This window comes from Lagopus muta, chromosome 7 (genome assembly GCF_023343835.1).
Source record: "Lagopus muta isolate bLagMut1 chromosome 7, bLagMut1 primary, whole genome shotgun sequence".
NCBI classification, from domain to species: domain Eukaryota; kingdom Metazoa; phylum Chordata; class Aves; order Galliformes; family Phasianidae; genus Lagopus; species Lagopus muta.
The window spans coordinates 30,809,145-30,822,125 of NC_064439.1; the positions used below are offsets into that span (position 1 = coordinate 30,809,145).

The 12,981-nt window shown below is 54.0% G+C and overlaps 1 protein-coding gene across 2 annotated transcripts in view; it reads right to left on the reverse strand.

Moving 5' to 3' along the window:
- The window catches only part of IGF2BP3 (insulin like growth factor 2 mRNA binding protein 3), a 102,987-nt gene extending 97,713 nt beyond the window's left edge, over positions 1 to 5,274 (reverse strand). Inside the window, exons 1-3 of one of the 2 annotated variants that reach the window (XM_048950994.1) lie at positions 4,973 to 5,274; positions 4,340 to 4,541; positions 3,462 to 3,522 (exon numbers count right to left, since the gene is read on the reverse strand). In XM_048950994.1, the coding sequence (XP_048806951.1) occupies positions 3,462 to 3,522; positions 4,340 to 4,514 (236 nt within the window). In that variant the 5' untranslated portion in view covers positions 4,515 to 4,541; positions 4,973 to 5,274. The other variant, XM_048950995.1, reaches the window with a different exon arrangement.
- Between the last annotated feature and the right edge of the window lie 7,707 nt (positions 5,275 to 12,981).

The window sequence follows — 12,981 nt, forward strand, 5'->3', positions numbered from 1 at the left end:
GATCAGCCATCACCCGCTTGGGTGTTACATCAAAGGAGGCCTCACCCACGTGGCACACCTCTGTCACCTCCTCTCCTAGAGAAAGCCCCTCCAGCAGAAGGAAAGGGAATTTATTTTCTCTACAGAACAAAGGGCCCCCAGAGGTGCGGTTAAAAAAAATTAACCTCCCAATCAGAGAAAACACCTCCTCATTAATGCAGTTCAGGTGTCACGAGTGATTTAAGCACCTGGAAGGGACGGGAGGTGGGGAGGGGCCAGCCCCAGGTGCCCCCATTTGGGGTGTGATGAGGGGGAATGGCACAGCCCAAGTGACACAGGGCCACGTCAGCGACCAGGCACAGCGCAGGCGGCCTCGCGAGGTGCCAGCTGCTCCTGCCGTGCCACGAGGCAGCACCCAAAGGCGTGCCATGTGCTGCTCCGTGCTGGCCCCAGGGAGGAGAGCCGGGCCAAGGCACGGCTGCCACAAACCGTGCCCCGCGTTCCTCGGAGGAACACGAGTGGCGGGCGGGATGATTGCGATGCCTCCACAGAGTTTTGAATAAAGTGACCTAAACCTTTAAATATTGCAATGGCCTTCCCTCCGTGCAGAGGGGTCCGAATGTAGAATTTCTGCATTCCTTTCACATTCCCTTGAGATTTCCATAGTAAGTCAGAAATCTACGCTGAGCTTATTAAAGACTTTGCACCTCCCCCGAAATAATTCCCCACCCTTCTATCAAGAAAACCTTGACCAGGCCCCTTCTTTCAGCACAGCCCTTGTCTTTAAATACTTCCAGGGGGAGGGGAGGCAGAGCCATACACAGTCCTGCACAGCAGGTAGGGAGGCAATTTTGCAGGCCTGGGTGTGCCCACTCCCAGCATGGGGATCCAGCAGAGGCTGGAATGCAGCCACCCCAGCCCTCAGTCCCTCTCCACCCATCAGCATCATGGCAGCCCCGGCCTATGGCATCCTGACCTCCTGCGCATGACAGGGAGACGGATGGCCAAGCACTCGGCCTTCCCTCCCACCCTTCCCTGGAAGGACACCCACAAACCACCAGTGGGAGCCATACAGTCTTAAAAAAAAAATAAATAATAATAATAATAGAGGAATTTGTGAGGCAGTGAGCTGGAGCTCCCCACAAAGCAGCCTCACAGTGACCAGGGGGCAATACAACAACTCCAACGCACCACAAACCAACTTTTGCTCTTAAGAAACATCACTTGACCCAACTTAATTGTACGCTCACAGGCAGGGACAGGTTCAGTGTATTCGCCGGTGCTGTGAACAGTGCCACTCCTCCGGCCGGCTCGGAGGCAGAGCAGCACGTGAGGCCCCATGGAGGCCCAGCCAGCACCCCCTGCATCAAGAGATACGGGGGCTGCAGGAAGCTACTCTGAACACGTTAACAACCAGCCTCACCAAAACGCCAGCTTAGGAAGGCCGTACTCTCACACATCTCACCACTCTACATACACACCCAGTCAGCAATGTCTGGAGACGCAAAAAAATCCCAACTTTTTGACAACCCCCCTCCCCCCCCCCCCTCCTTCCAGTCCCACCCCCAAATGGAAGAGTATCCTACATCTATAAAAGGAGCAGGAAAGGCAATTTTACTTACGGAGGCCACTGAACAAATTCTAAATGGGTTTCTATATTTGATTTTGGAAGAGGAGTAGTAGAAACAAAGGGGAAGGAAGTGCAGCTATGAGAAATGCAAGTTAATTTTCTCTTAAATGGCAGCGTAAATCGGAGCTGTGTGTGCTTTAACTAGTGAGGGCTTGGGGAGAAACAAGGCGGCTAGGCTGATACAATTGTATCTGCCTTTTTTTTTTTTTTTTTTTTTTAATCCTATTGCTATGCCCATATGTAGGCTGGAGAAGTGCTGAAGTCCAGTGCAGCCCTGTTCCCAACCCCAGTGCAGACAGATCCACACTGGTGATAGCTGGGAATTCACAAATACAGGAAGACACCAACAAACGTGAAGAAGGGACTTTTACACTAATCCACATCTGACAACAGCTCGGAGAGCAGGAAAATACACTGAAGCACATTAAACAGTAATACAAAAAAGTTTGGGGAGAGGAACACAGCAATGTTCAGTTTGCCTCTACCATAAGCAAAATAAATTTGTTTTCAACAATGTGAACAGAATAATTTGTGCAAGCTTAAGATGAATAAGAATGATACGCTCATTTATTATGGAAATTGAGAGGAAGTGATCAGTCTTTACGTGTCCCACGGACTCTTCCTTCTTAAACATAAAAATATTTTCCCTCCACAATAATTTCTTTTTATATACAGAAGACCTGAAATGCAGACTGCTGCAAACCAAAGCCACGTATCTCGCATAACAAATGAAGGAGCGCACATAGTACATTAATTCTCAATTAAAAGAAATACCAAATGCAACCACAATGATCAGCACACTGTGAAATGCTCCAGAAAGGGTTTTCAGTTGTGCTTTTTTCTTTTTATGCCCCTTAAATTGATCAAAAATCCCCCATCTTTCCCAAGCAAAGATTTCCTCCAACACCTAACAGTGATTAAACTTCAATTCCCAAAGCAACCCATTACTACGTCCAAATTCTCCTTTTCCAATCAGCTATTTTCAAATGACCGTGCTTTTAAAATGAATGCTGAAATGGCAGAAGCCCTTCTCCCGCAAAGTTCCACACAGATGTACTTCTCAGATCGAATAATGGAGCTCAGAAACAAGCACGTGCAAAGTTTAGTGCCTTTTGCTGGTATTATCTGGTGCACGCCAGGTTCCCTGCAATCTAGCATTTGTGGCTGAATTGCTACAGGCAGCAGAAAAACACCGCCCTGCTGTATCGCGAGTATCGCTTCTATACACGAGGCCCACTAAATTACTACCCTGAAAAAAATTAAACATGCATTTTGAAATTAAGGACCCATTAATCCAGCCTTTCTTAGGAAGAAGTCATCCTCCTGCTGCTTCACTACACCGACTCGAAGGAGATACAAACCCTCTTGCACACAGATAGTCAAACACAGCTCTGCACCGCGTGCCTATAAAACGCTCTGGACTCCAACATGGCAGGAGCAGAGATGTACACAGCAGCGTATTTACACGACGCGTTCTGCTGCTGGAGCTCATGTGCTCGCTGCTCCACAGCCCCTCACTCTGCAGCTCCTGCTCACACACCGAATTTTCACTCCTTGAGGGAACTTTAAAATCTTACCAACCTTCCACCATTGCAATGCAATAACCTGATCATTTCACAAAAAGGCCTTTTTCTTTTATTTACTTTTCTTTTTTTTAAATACAACCCTGCTCAATGCAATACATAGAAATACACGGGGCCATTAGGCACAGAACAAGCTGCGGGTGTAAGAAAGACATCCCTTTATCTATAAGGATGAGAAACCCAAGCCTATGCAATTTTTCAAATCACTTATCACTAGGGAAACGCAGAGGGAATTAACAATAATAATAATGAGAAAAAAGAGAAATTACCTTTGTCTTTTAGGGACTGAATGCTCAACTTCTATGAGTTTCCCGTGCAGCTCCACTTTACCTGCGAAGAACAGAAGGGAAAATATTGGAGAGCGGCCGTGCGGCTCGCGGCGGCGCGAGGCAGCAAAGCGGAGCGCAACACGTTAGAGCCCATTCATCGGCCGCGGGGCAGCGCGGGGCGGCCCGGGGCGGGAACAAAGCCGTGGCCGCGGGCCGCTGCTCCCGGGGAAGGCGAGAGGGGCTGCGCGGAGCCGCGGGCCTCCAAGCCGGCCCGGGAGCACGCAAGGAAAGCGGCCCGACCGCGGCGGGGCCGCCGTTCGCGGAGGTTCCGCTAAGCAGCTTCACCCGCTGTTTTTATTATTATTGTCATTATTACGTTGTTTGTTGGGGTTTTTTGTTGCTGTTGTTGTTGGCGGTTTTTCGGCGTTGTGTATTTTTGGGTTTTTTTTTTGTTTTGTTTTGTTTTTTAATTCACAAAAACAGGATGTCGGGGCCGGGAGCAGGAGCGCTGCTGGAGGCGGTGATGGGTGCGTGAGAGCGGCGAAAAGAAACCGAAATAAATACCGGGCGGAGCGAGAGAGGGGGGGGCGGCGGGGCTCCCATCTCCCGGCTGCGGGGCATTTCGGCGGGCAGCCCGCGGCCTGCGCCGTGCCGAGCCGAGGGGCCGCGGGGAGGGAATGGGGGAGGGGGGGCACCGAGGGCCGCCCGCCCCCGCGACGGGCCCCGGGGTGTGGAAAAAGCAGGGGGCCGCGGGCCCGGCCCTCCTCCGCTTCCCCCCTTCCCCCCCCCCCGGGGGCCGCTGCCGCGCCGGGGGAGTCTCACCTGGGCGCGGGGGGGGGGCAACGGGGGCCGTCGGGGGTGGGCGCGGGGCCGCTCACCTGAAAGCGCCTCGATGGCCTTCATGGCCCAGCTCTCGTCGGGGCAGTCCACGAAGGCGTAGCCCGTCTTCACCAGGAACTGGCCCGAGAAGGGGATCTTGGAGTCCTTAAAGAGACTTTCCAGGTCGAGCGGGCTGACGTTCTCGCCGAGGTTGCCGATGTAGAGCTTGTTCATCTTCCCGGCGGCGGCTGCAGCCCTCGGCTGGCGGGAGGAGGTGGGGAGAAAACAAAACGCGATGGAGGAAGGAGAGAGAGAGAGGACGGGGAGGATAATCGGCTCCGCAGCTCGCGGCCCTCCCTCCCTCTCTCAAGGGGTAAAAAATAAAACGAAAACGAAGGCGAACGGAGCCCTAAGTGCGTGCCGTGCCACCCGGGCGCATGGGGGGCCGCGGGAACAGCCGGCGCCGGGCCGCGATGGCGGGCTGCGAGAGGAAGAGGAGGAGGGGAGGGAGGGAAAAAAAGTACTTTTTGTCTTTGCCCCCGAGCCCCTCCGGCAGCAGCGGGCGGACTATGGAAATGTCACACTACGTGCGCGCAGGCACCGCCTCTCGCTGCAAAAAAACACACAGAGAGAGGAGGGGAGGGGGAAGGAAGGAGGGAGGGAGTCAGAGAAGGGAAAGAAAAAAAAATTACTTGAATATTCCGGCTTTTTGAATGAGCCACGTGTTCAAACTACAAATCAACTTCTCACGTGAGGAATCCCGGCTCTTCAATTAGCGAGCGACTGGGCCGGAGTGGGGGGTGGGAGGAAGGAGGAGGAGGAGGAGGAGGAGGAGGAGGAGGAGGAGGAGGAGGAGGAGGAGGAGGAGGGTCGGGGTGAAGGCCGAGGGGAGCCGGGCGGGACGGGAGAAGTTGAGAGCGGAGGGCGGGGGAAGGGGAACGCGGAGCCGGGTGGGCGCAAGCCCTGCCCCCGCCTCTGCCCTTCCGCCGGGGGGCCCCAGCCACCCGAAAAGGAGCGAGGGAGAGGGGTGGCGGCCCGAGGAGGGAGGGGAAAAGGCACCGCAGTGCCCGCCCCCCGCCCCGCTCCTCCCCGCCGGGCCGGGCCGGGGGATTGGGCAGCGGTGGCGCGGCGCGGAGAGCCCGAGGCGCCGGGAGGGTCGGGGGGAGGAAGAGAAGGAGGAGGAGAATGAGGATGGGAATGGGAATTGGGGGGTTGGGGGAGCGGCCGCGACTGCGTGCTGGGGGGCTGCGATGGGGCGGGGGGCTGCGCAGCCCCTCCGGAGCCCCATCTGGTAATGGTTGTGCGATGCGGGCGTTAGGGGAAGGAGGGGAGAAAGGGGGGAAAAATACAAGAGGGAAAAAAAAAAAGACAAAGGGGCGGAGGGCAGCGGGGGAGGATGGGAAAGGGGAGCGGCGGAACCTCGCTTGGGGCACCGGAGCCGGGCCGGGGGCACACAAAGGGCCGCGGCCCCCTCCCCCCAGAGCCGTTAGTGACTCGGTCGGGCGGGCACTGCGGGGGGCTCGGGGCGGGGGGAAGCACGGAGGGACGGGCGGGGGGCCGAGGGAAGGCGCATTCAGCGGGGAGAGGAGACGGAAATGAGAGCCGGGCCGCGCTCCGTGCGGTCGTCCAGCGGGGCTCGGCGCGCCCGAGGGAGGTGCGTCCCTTCCCGCGCGGCCCCGCACGATGGGAGCGCGGCGGACCGCTGTTTTCTCCGCGCCGCGCTCGTTCCCACGCGTGCCGCAGCGGCCGCGGGGCGCAACTTCGGCACAACTCGACGGGGCCGCTCCTTTGTTCCCCGCACTCCGGGGGCATGGGGGCCGCTCCTTCCCGAAGCCATCGTGCGGGGCCTTCCCGCGGCCGCGCAGAGCGGCCCTCCCACTGTGCACGGCGGTGCCCGCGGCTTCGCCAGGAACCGGGATGGGCGAGCGCGGCAGCTCGGAGCCGGCTGGAGGGATTGTCGGCTGGGCTGCGCTCATCGGAATTTAAGCACTACTTCCGTTTTGTTGGAAATGAGCAAATAATTCTCTTCATCTTCCCCCCCACCCCTTTTTTTTTTTTTTTCCCCCGACTGTATTAACCTCCTCCTGGCTCTTTAACGCCGGCTGAGGCATTTCCCGAAATGAATTTGTGTTGCATCGTTTCAAACGTTATGGCGTCGTTGAAAGAAACAATTGTGTCAGACGGGTGCAGCCCCCCGCCAAGCGCCCCGCGCTCGGTCGGACCCGGGCAGCCATCGGCCGCCGTCCTCGAGGCTTCGTTGCGCTCTGCACGAATTCGATCCGTGCCGAATTTCCCAGCGCTGTGCATGTGCTCGTTCCGCCATGGTTGGGCTGCGGGATTTCCTCCGGCCGCCAGCCGGGCTGCGCCCATGCAGTGTCCTCTTTTGCGGATGTGTTTGCTGGGAGATCTACTGTAAGAAATGAAGCTTGAAAGTCCACAGCACGATCGCAATCGGATGGCTGGGAAAAAAAAATAATGTAGAAATAAAACCCCGTTTATTAGCAGTCCCTTTCTTTTGCTCCTCTGGAAACATCTCGCTAATAAGGCGGAATGTTTGTCTCTAATGCTCAATAATACGGAGCTTTGTTTGCAAGAAGTGTGGGTTGGGTAGCGGTTTCGTGAGTAAATCCGAAGGCTGAAATGCCAGAAAATAAAGGAGCACCCGGTGGAGCGGGGGTCGCGGTGCGGAGATCCGCCCTGTACAGAGTAGGCGGGCGGGCCCTCGTACGGCGACCCCCACTCCGCGCCGGCCCGGGGCAGCCGTCGGGGCCGCGGCTCCACTCCCACCCGTGGGCGGCCATCGCCACTCGTAGTAAAACGGCGCGGGGCGTGGCGCGCCGCCTCTTCCCATTGGCCAGCGGACGGCCGAGCGCGCCGCTGCGCCGCTTTCTATTGGCTAAAGCGCCGGCCCGCGTGGCGCGAAAGAGGGGGCGCGGGCGAGAGAGAAGGGGGCGCGGGAGCGGGGGGCGAGGGCGGGGAGAGCCGGTGGCGGCCCGGCCTTTGTCACGCGGTAAGTGCGGCCGTGCCGGTGAGCGCGGCGGAAAAAGAGGCGGCGGCGGGCCCGGGGCCGCGGGGATGCAGGGCGAGCGGCCGCCGATCCCCGGTGTACGGTCCCGGCTTTGTCTTCGGACCGCGCGCCGCTCGAAGGCGGCTCGGAACCGGGTACCGGGCTAGCGGCGCGGCCGGGCGGTTGGACAGCGATGAAGACGGAGAGCTGGAGATAACGCTGCGGGCGGCCCCGCGCCGGGTAGGGCGGTTTTTCCAATAAAGCAGAGCCGCAAAGAGATCGCCTCGGTGTCTGTGTGACTGTGCGCCCGGGAAGCCACAGGGACTCCTTACTTTGTAATGCGGTGGTCACGCCGCGCGCTACCGAAACGATGCAAACCCCATTTCTGAGCGAGTGTTCCGGTGTGCAGAGCGCGGTGCCTGTGGCTCAGCATGGAGCTGCGCGCTCAGCTCGGAGAGCAAAGGTTTTATTTCTTCATTCTGTACTGTGATCGCAGGCTCCGGGTTCTGTTGCTCGGTTTATCTCCTTTTCAGCTTTAAAACATTCGCAAACCGATCGTACAAAACCAAAAATCCTCTCACGCGCATTTAAAACCCAAATCCAATTTGCAGTCACGTTGGCACGCACCGGCCGTCAACTTTTTATCGGCTCCGACTCCGCTGGGCGCAGCCGCGTTCCGAACGGGGCTTTCCGAACGGCCCCGCTGCGACGGGGCACTGCGGCGTCCGGGACGCGAGCTCTGCTCCCGGCGGTGGCGGAGACGGGAAGAGGGAACCCCGGCGGGCGCTGCCCGGGCTCCATCCCAGCCGGCGGCCGGAGCCCTCCCCACGTGGCTCCTCCGGCCCGGGGTGCTCCGCGGGGCTCCCGCTGGAAGCGCGGGGCTGGAAACGAAGCGCGGCTTCGGCCGCGGGACCGCTTTCCCCCGTCGAAGGGGGTTTAACTCGATTCGGGACGTGTTTTTTTGTTCGGCTTTTGTTTTGTTTCGTTCGGGTGCGTTCGGGAGAAATCCGGCTCCGCTTCCCGCTTCGCTCAAGGAGCTCTTTTAGCCGAGGGGAAAAAGATATCGAGGGAGGGAAACGGGGCAGCAGCCCGAGCGTGAAATCCCCGCGGAGAGAACAATGGGCGCCCCGCGGCCCCGCGCTGGGTTCCCGCCAGGGCCCGGGCCGGGGGCTCCGCCGGTCCCTCCGCGCCGGGGGAGGGTCGGGGCCGGGAGCCCCGCGCGGGCAGGGCGGGACGCCCCCGGCTCCTGCCCAGCAGTCGTTAGGCGTTCGGAGGAGAAATCTTCGTTTCTTTCTCCACAAATGTTGGTATGGCACTGCCTCGGAGGAAGCTCTGTAACATTTTTCTTTAGATATTTAAAAAAGGGGGGAAAAAAAAGAAAAAAGAAAAAAAAAAGCGACGTTATTTTGAGTTCCGATGGTTTCTTTAGGTATCTTATAAGCACGATTGGAGATGTTAGCTGCTGGGGTTTGACAGAGTTTACTTTTTTGGTTGTTTTATTTTAAATTGGTTTAATATCTTAGCAGATATTTATTCCTTTGCTGGAGGTTGATAAGAGCTCAGCCCCTCCCCGCTCCTGTGATAGTTGGGGTTGATTTTGGTTTTGTCTTTTTACAAACCCAACCATATTTGTATGGTTTATAACATCCCAATAGCAAGGCAACACCCCTGAAACCAGCTTCAACTCAGCCATTAATCCACATACCCTCTGGAGAACCAGCTCCCAAACACTTCTGTTGAAAATGCCCTTTCCCTTCACAATATACAATTTCGTATTTGCTCCTTATATTTTTTTCTTGTGCTCAGGAGCGACCCAGTGCTGAGAGCTTTGGCTTTTTCTTCCCATTCTTTGGACAGCTTAGCCCACAAATTACAGAGCCCAGGGCCACCCCACTGCCCCTCCTGCACCCCAACCTCCTCCCTGCGTCCTTCTGTCCTTCTTCATCTGCCCTGAAATGAGCTCTGCTCAGTGCTCTGTGCTCCTCACAAAGCCGTTCCCCAGAGCTGTTTGCCTTGTGCTGTGCATTACCTTAGTGCATGGCTCATGGCTTTAGGTAGACAAACGTGGGGAACTTTGATGAGGGGAGATCTGTTTGGATGGTATTGTCGGTGCAAAATGGCTGCACAGCCATGTGAGGGGAGGAAATGCCTTTTTTTTTTCTTCTTTTTTTCTTTGTTGTTTCCCCCACCCCCCCAAGTTATGGGTTTCTGACAATTAATTAGCTAATGAAGTTTGACCTTTTTTTGTTTTTTTTTTTCCTACAACACTTCATGGTTACTGCAAAAAAAAAAAAAAAAGAAAGAAAAAAAAAAGAAAAAAATTAATTTAATTTAATTTAAAAAAGAAAATGGGAGCAGCTAAAACTTGTACTAAAAAAAAAAAAAAAAAAAAAAAAAGTACTGAAGTGGGAGCAGAGAAATCAACATAGCCCAGCAGTGCTGTGCATCCCCAAGGCTCCAGCCTGGGGAAATAAACGGCAGCCCCAGTGCAGCCAGCCAGCCCCGCTCTCTGCTCATTCATTGCCATTTTGAGGATCCACTTGCATCTCAGTGGGGCGATCCCTGATGCCACTGTGGCACAGAAATGTATCCCAAACTAAGAAGCACTTTCTACTAACTTTAGCCCCAGGTTTTTCTGCAGAAAATATTTTTGGGTTCACAGCAGATAATTTGTTTTAATTATTATCTTTCTTTCTTTGTTTGTTTTCTTTCTTCTTTCTTTCTTTCTTTTTTGGAACAGTGAACAGTTTTTCTGCACACTCAAATGTTTTTCAGATCTTACTTAAACTAAAGTTTGCAAATCCAAGAGGGAAACATGAGAGAAATGCCACATTTAGGTGTGGTGAGAGGCTGTTCGCCGTGAGCGCGTTGTAGGGCATTGTGTGAGCGGATCAGGGCTTGTGGCAGTGGGGCTGAGCTCGCGGAGCGCGCGGGCACAGTGCTGTGATGGGGTCACGGGGCCAGAGGAAAAATGCAGCTTTCTTGCATCAGAGCCATGATAAAGCCCCCGCCCATACACACACATCCACCGAGGCGTTCTGATAGGCAGCGGTTGGAGGCAAGGCTCCTGTCCACCTTCCCGGCCACAACGTAGCAATGTAAGAACAGAGGCAAGTTGTGCCACCAACGAAATGCCAATGTTTGTTTGCTTTTGCTCTTTGGGTGAAAAAAAATGAAATTATCCACAATATTGTACTGTCTTGCATTGAGCATTGGATCCAAGGAAATTCGAGAGTGTTTCGTGCCTCCTTCCTTCAGCTTTGTTTGGGTTTATGGTGCCAATAAGGCTGCATCCCAACACTGAACCCAGGTGTGGTTCAAATCAAAAGAGCGGTAGAGTTTCTTCTCAAAACAAAAAAATCCAAATGCTGGTTCTGATGGCGATGAAACGCAGCCTTAATCAAAACGGGTGCTAAAGCTGCTGAATTAAACCATGAAACTCCAGAAATTCCCCTTGAATTTCCCCCAGCGCCTGCAAGATAACGAAAATACAGAACTTTGTCTCTTCAAATCAAAATAAAAACAAAATAACAATAAAACAATCGAATACGTGTTTGTAGACAATGGTTAAGTGAAGACGCCTCCTGTCAGAGGCTCAGTCTAACTGAGTGATGGAATATGCCATATTCCCAGCCCACAGTTCTCGTTTCAATGGCAGCCGTTGTGTTGTTCTGAGCTGGCCCAGCCATTGAAAGGTTCCACCCAGCTCCACCAGGCTGAGGGTAGCGGGGCTTGGCCAGGGGCTGCAATGGGGACTCTGGGGGCCTCTGTGGGGATCTGGGGGAGATCCATCCCTCAGTGGGTCAGCGTTTGATGTTTCCACCTTTGCCCTGTCTCATAGGGGCTGCTCGTGGGTGCGCAGCCATGCGCCGGGTGCCAAAGTCCGGCTGTCCCAATCATTGGGAAAGAGGGAGCAGCCCATGCTCCCCCTGGAACACACTGTTTCTGTCCCATGCTGCCTTCACACAGCTCAGGAGCCCTTCTGAGCAGGAAAAAAAAACACAACAAATGGTAGCCAAAGGGAATATTTCGTTTTCTCTATAAATTATGTGTGGAAAAGGAACGAAAAATATATGAGATTTCACACCTGAAATCCCCACCAGAACCCTCTCCTGTTTCCTTCTGCTACAAATAAAGTTGCAGTTGATTCTTTCAATTCTCATACAAAATATTGCATGTCTTTTTTTTTTTTTTTTTTTTTTTAATTATTATTTTTTTAATGGTAATTCCTTCACGCCGGGCACCTTGCAGTGGGCTCCCTGCCACCAGGAATCGTGCCGGTGCCCGTTGGCAGCCCCGCAGCACAGCAGCAAGCCAGGGCACGCTGTGCTGCAGCTGTGGGTCCAGCAGGGAGGTGCTGAGCTCCTCGGGATCCGGGGCTGGGGGTTGTGCTGCTGCCCAGCCCTCCAGCAGGACATCCATGGCCCAGACTGCAGAACCTGGGCTTGCTCGTGGGGCGGGGGGCACAACGGTTGTGTTTTTAAACGAATAATGCAGAACTTTTCTTTCGGATTCTCTTCACACATTGCGCTTGTGGGGTTTGTCTCCTGCATTAACTGGCTCTTGCGAACCTGTTAATTTACTGCTATTAGTTTGCTTACACGATTTCTGGTTTTTATTTGAATTTTTTTATAGTTTTCTGGTCTCAAAACCAGCTTAATCGATAGTACCTCCTTTGTTGTTGTTCATATTCTTTTTACACACTTAACAGATTCAAACATTCATGAATCTTGCCCAGGCACCTCAAAAAGTAAGAAATACCATAAGAATCAAGGAATAAAGACAGCAGAGCAGAACAAAATTTTGGTTTTGTTTTTAGTATGAGATATGAGGCATTTCTTGCAATGAAATGCTGAGATACAGCACTTACTATTTTCAGGAGAGGCATTCCTTTCCATGATCCTTTCTGTATGACCCCTGCAACAACACAGGAAGTAGTTTCAGGCACAGCAGAGCTCTGTACTTCTGCCCGCACTGGAACCAACACCAGCAGAGAACCGAGGGGCAGAGGGATGCCTTTCCTTGCTCTACCATGAAAAACCACATCACCTTTAGTTGCTATTTTAAATTCAGATCTATTAGCAACTAAACTAAACCGAGGAATCCACACCAACGGAGACTATATTAGCACAAATCTTAAACCCATTCCATCTGTGGGCAGCGTTCCCTTCTCACAGTGAGGTTTTATCCTAAAACGAATGTGGGGTTCCATGGAGGACTTCTTCCTTCTGACAAAGCTCAGCAACCTTCGGAGGAGATCAGTGCACACAGGGCAGGGCAGCGCCATCCCTGTGGCTCCCACAGCCCTTCTGCAGGCACCTTCCCTGGGGATGGGAGATAGTCGCCTTTCTCTTCATCATGGCTCAGTATCTGACAAAGAGCAGTGATGAGGCACCTGGGAGCCAGATCTCTGCTGTTTCAGTGGGTGGAAGGTGGCTTCACAGTCACCGTTTTAACTGTACAATTCACAGATGTAACATTCCACTTTGGCTGTGGAGGTTCCTGAATAGAGATTGCTTAGAGATATGTGCTAATAGATAAAACCTCCTGGATTTAACACGCATACAAGCTACAGCGTGGGTCCCACTGCTATATGGCCAGGCCAGCAGACCCTGCTCCAATGCACACTGTCCCCACAAAGTTGGGCACTCTTTGGAGGGAGCTGAGCCGATCTACCTCCAGCTGAGCAAGGGG